Source organism: Augochlora pura, unplaced genomic scaffold (genome assembly GCF_028453695.1).
Source record: "Augochlora pura isolate Apur16 unplaced genomic scaffold, APUR_v2.2.1 APUR_unplaced_985, whole genome shotgun sequence".
In the NCBI taxonomy this organism is placed as follows: domain Eukaryota; kingdom Metazoa; phylum Arthropoda; class Insecta; order Hymenoptera; family Halictidae; genus Augochlora; species Augochlora pura.
Genome location: NW_027589937.1, coordinates 1 through 5,097, shown reverse-complemented (window position 1 = coordinate 5,097; position 5,097 = coordinate 1). Strand labels below are relative to the sequence as shown.

The following is a 5,097-nucleotide window of genomic DNA, read 5'->3' as shown; positions in this document are numbered from 1 at the left end:
TCGTGATTATCGCTGTACTGTTATCAGGCTCGCGTTAGAAAATATCACTTCGGCGTAATAATATTTACTCCGTTGGAAAGAACAATGCCTCGTTTGGGGCTCTTTTAAATGCCGGGAAAGGTAACGCGGCGTATATACAGCGCGTTTATATTGCGTGAATACTCCCGTTACGAGCCGGTCAAACGTTGAACAATTGAATGTCATATTATCTAAACCGTCACATCTCCGTATTAGTTCACGTAATAAAGGCTCCCAACCTATTGTAATCGCCGCGGGTACGAACTCAAATAGGTTATGTTTCTTATTATTTGTATTTTATGCATATTTTTCTACGTAAGATATATTTTGACAGGAATATCGAACGGCTATAAGAATATTGCCATTGTTAAATAATGTAATGTTATAATGCAAATAATAAATTTAAAATGATGTAATGGTGTAATGATATAATGCAAATGACATAATGTTATAATAATATAATGTGAAATGATATAATGGTATAATGATATAATGCAAATGACATAATGTTATAACGATATATATTATAATGTTATACGAATGTTTTCCTGGATTAACAATTACTATGTAGCACAAAAATAAAAATTTCACTCCTTCATTCATCATCCAGTTCTTTCGATATTATTTGCTGAAATAATTTTTGTTGAAATATTTTTTGTACGAACATTTTCCTGGATTAACAATTATGTAGCACGAAGATTGAAATGTTTATTTTGCAATTATTAAGGTGCGTACAGGTCCTCAGGTAATATTAGCGAATCCAATGCACGTCTTCGACCGAACCCAATATTACATAATATAATATGTCCGCCGTGTCCCATGGAAATCGCGTGAAACAAAACTACCGAGTCCCCTTGGTGCCCCGTACGGGTGCAGGTCACGTCGATCGCCATCGAGGACGGCACGGCCCGCGCCGACCTTCCCAGGTGTGTCGTCTGGTGCTCCTCGGCCGTGCCGGTGTCGCGAACTAACGAAGTCGCTGAATAAACGGTGAAAAAGGGAGTCTCGAGAATGGCGTCGAGCAAATTGACCGTAGCCTGAATCCTGACGGAGAGACGGGACGGTACACGATCGTATAACGCGTCTCGTATCACCGTCGCGTACGCTGACATTCCATCGTGGGTAGGATCCATTCGTAGATCCCGAATTCTCTAGACCCTATCCACTCAGGCGGAGCAATGCCTATCGGCTCAGAACTTGGGGTTCTCTGATCAATGATCGTCCGAGAGCCGGCCAGCCGGTGGCTGGATCGCTCTCTCTCTCTCTCTCCTCTCTCTCTCTCGCTCTCTCTCTGTCCCGGCTGTCTCTCGGCCTTTAAGATTTTCTTTTGAGAACGAAAATAGCCGGCGATACTTAGCCGGTCGGCCCGTCGGACGATGCTTTTCAAATAGAGAAGTATCTCTGACACCGGGTGCGCGCACCGTGGGTATAAATTTCGTGCTTGTACACACGCACACGCATAAATCCCGGCGCGCGTAACCCTCGGGGCTGAGCGCGTGAAACGGCGAGACCGCGTTCGCTAGCACGCCGCCGCAGTTTGCGCCCGCGAGAACAATCTCTATAGTATATAGATACAGATATGGTATATAGATATAGTATACGCTTGTGTATAGCTCAATGAACGAAATCCGATAAATCAACCTATACTATCTCGTGCCATTTATTTGTGACAATTGTTTTACGCGGCTGGAGTTCAATAATAAATGTTGATAAAATAATTTCAAGTAGATTTTAGTGAGTAAATCAATATTAAAAAGGGTTGAGATCGTTATTGCAATAATTGTACTGTTGCTATTGATTTATATAAAATTTTTGTTTTGACAATTTCGAACGGATCGAAATGACTCTTTCAACCCTTTCTGAATCCTACCCTTATGCTGATTATGCTGTTTAGTAAATATTGTATAATAATTTAGTAACTAATGACACTGCAAGGCGTGGGTCCATTATACAAAATTCCTGGTATTATGAATTCTAGCAAAAAAATATATTTGTTTCGAATACATATAAAATAATACAAAGTTCAGATTCTTCAGTTATGGCAACAAAAGTCACGAAATCATCTCTCAAACAAAATGTTACCTGCTGCAAGAATTTTCAATGAAAATTGCAAAACCATTCCTTAAAAATACATATAAAATAACATAAACTTCATAAAACCAGTTCTTCAATTATGGCTACAAAGTTCTTTTCAAATTCATTTCAAATTCATCACAGTTACTAGCCGTAAAAATATTCGATTGAAATTTCAAAACATTTGTAATTTGATCATTTCGTCTGGTAAATCAATTGTTAAAAAATGAGGAAAGGAACCGAAGCCGAAAATTGATTCAGAGGTTACGATTTTTGTCCGGCGCGCAGCTACGGGCGATGCACCGGCGCGGCGCGCAGCATCTCCTAAAGGCCCGTACGAGACGGAACGAAAGAGAGAAAGAGACAGAGAGAGAGAGAGAGGGGAGGGAGAGAGGAAAAAGAAAGAAACTCGAGTCCTGCGTGTTCAAACAAAGGTGAGCCTGCACGTTGCACCTCGGCTGCAGGTACCTCGTCGCTCCCTTGCTCCTCTTGTATCTCACTACCTTTCTTCTCTTCTTTTTCTCGACCCCGGTGCGCGCGCGCGCGTCCTCTCTATGATTTTATCTCCGTTTCGCTGATGTTATACACCGCGAAGGTTACATCCGGCCGAATGTCTTGTTGCCAGGTGTATAAGCGTACCTTGATTCTCTCTTCCTCCTCGCCTGCTCCTTCTTGCGCCTTGTTTTCTTTTGTTCGCTCTTCTGTTCCTTCTTCTCTGTTCGTTCTTATGTTCGTTCTTCCGCGCCTTCTTCTGGGTTAGCTCTTCTGTTCCTTCTCTGTTCGTTCTTCAGTTCGCTCTGCTACGCTTTCTTGCGCCTTCTTCTCTGTTAGCTTTTCTGTTCCTTCTCTGTTTCTTCTGCTGTGTTAGCTCTTCTGTTCCTTCTTCTGTGTTAGCTCTTCTGTTCCTTCTTCTGTGTTATCTCTTCTGTTCCTTCTTCTGTGTTATCTCTTCTGTTCCTTCTTCTGTTCATTCTCGCGCCTTCATCTTTTCAATTCTTCTGCTCCTTCTTCTGCTATTTCCACCCCTTCTTGCGCCTTCATCTGTTTCGCTCTTCTGTTAATTTTTGCGCCTTCTTCTTTTTAGTACCTCTGCTCTTTCTTGCGCCTTCATTGGTTCCTTCTGCTACTGCTTCTTGCGCCATCAACTCTTCATTCTTTTGCGCCTTCATCTGTTCCCTCTTCTGCTTCCTCTTGCGCCATCTTCTGCGCCTTGAACTTCTCCTTCTTCTTCTCCTTCTGTTCCGTCTTCTTCTTTTTCTTCTTTTTCTTCCTTTTCCTCTTCTTCTTCTTCTTTTTCTTCTTTTTCTTCTTTTTCTTCTTTTTCTTCTTCTTCTTCTTCTCTCTTACTGCCCTATCACCGCCTCTCTCTTCTCCTCATCCTCATCCTGGTTCCCATACTCATCGCTGGCGTCCCTCCTTCTCTCCTCGTTGCGCAATCGTCCGACAGTTGCGTTAGGAGAGGAATCAAGGTGAAAGGTGGCGCGTTCGAATTTTAAAAGGGAACGGTTTGCGTCCGGCTCTCCGAGGCGCGTAACAGATAGGGCCACATTACGGTGATTAAATAGAACGTTATCGCACGGTGGTTGCCTTTTGTATTTAATTCCTCTCTACAGCGAAAGCGACGCGTCTTGTCCATTTCGGTCGATCTATTCCCCCAAACTTTTCACTGTCGTTCCCTTTTTTTCTTTATTTACGATCGTCCCGGGGCGCGTTGCAACAGCTATAAGTAAATTGATTGGATTTAAACGGCCCCGGCCGCTGTTGGCCTCCTCTGACGCGCGCGGACGTCACTTTTTTTTCTTCCTTTTTTCTTTTCTCTCGCGTGGTTTGTTCTGCGCGGAGTTTCTCCGGAACTGGGCTTTCGAGATGGTTCCACTTTGTCCGTTTATACTCCTCCTCCATACCCCCCCCCCCCCCCCCCCCCCCCCCTCTACTTGGTCTGAAGAGCTCGCTGAAGTTATACAGGGTCTTTATAGGTTAGAGACGCGTTCGACTGTTATGGCGATTCGATTGTGTTGTCGGATGTGTACGGTGTTCGGGAATTTAGGGAGGAAATTGATGTGCAGTGAATGGGTATGTTGGAAGGGAATTTTAAGGAAGACTGGGTAGCGTTATTTTTGTTCGGCCTGTACACGATGATTTTACTGTGAATTAAATTACCAAATATAATGTGATACTTACTAAAGTAAATTTACTTGTGTATATATTTATTTTATTTCTTTCTTTCTTTATTACTTTACTTATATATATATTTATTTTATTTAATTATTTACTTATTACTTTACTTATACACATATTTATTCTATTTATTTATTTACTGATTACTTTTGTATATCTATATCGAACTGTGAGAGTCAGTTGTAATTAACGATTACGTTCGTCTTAATCGTTAATCACAATCACTGATAAAAATAGTATAAATAATATAAATTAGTATAACATATTCAATAGATGACATCGTTCATCGTTATCGTTCAGCAATTTGGAAATGAAATCGTAGAGAGCGATTAAAATATACATAAAGGCTAACGAAAATATAGTAATTTCATCTGTCAATCTATAAAGCTGATTCTCAGCTTCTTATTCAAATTCTTCTAATTGATCGAATAATTCACTTTAAGTATTGTTATTACAAAAAGTCTGAAAAGATCCACGATTTTTATCTTTTATTTATCATATTTATTTAATATATCCGTTTCACAGTCTCGCTGTCAAAGGATGGTTAAATTGCTTTCGATCCGATCAACGAGATCTCCAAGCTAACGCCAAGCATCCGCGGTGTCCCGAAAATGTTGTCCCAGCATAATTTCTACAAATATTTACTAGACACAGGGCTCGCCTCCGCTTAATGGCTTCGCCGTGGTAACCCGCTCGATTCCGCGTAATCCGTTAAAAGCTGACGGTAGTTCGATAGTGTGTTCAACAGCGAACGATAAACATCTTGCTACGATCGCGTTCTGTTAGTATGTTAGCCTTCGAAGGGTTGAGGAAAGTATTAAGAATAAA

The 5,097-nt window shown here is 41.2% G+C and overlaps 1 protein-coding gene across 1 annotated transcript; it reads right to left on the bottom strand.

Moving 5' to 3' along the window:
- Positions 1–3,055: 3,055 nt before the first annotated feature.
- On the bottom strand, positions 3,056–3,458 carry LOC144478213 (uncharacterized; the record flags this gene model as incomplete). The annotated part of the gene is made up of 1 exon (XM_078195960.1): positions 3,056–3,458. A coding segment is annotated over one exon (218 nt), but the record flags the coding sequence as incomplete, so codon positions are not given.
- Between the last annotated feature and the right edge of the window lie 1,639 nt (positions 3,459–5,097).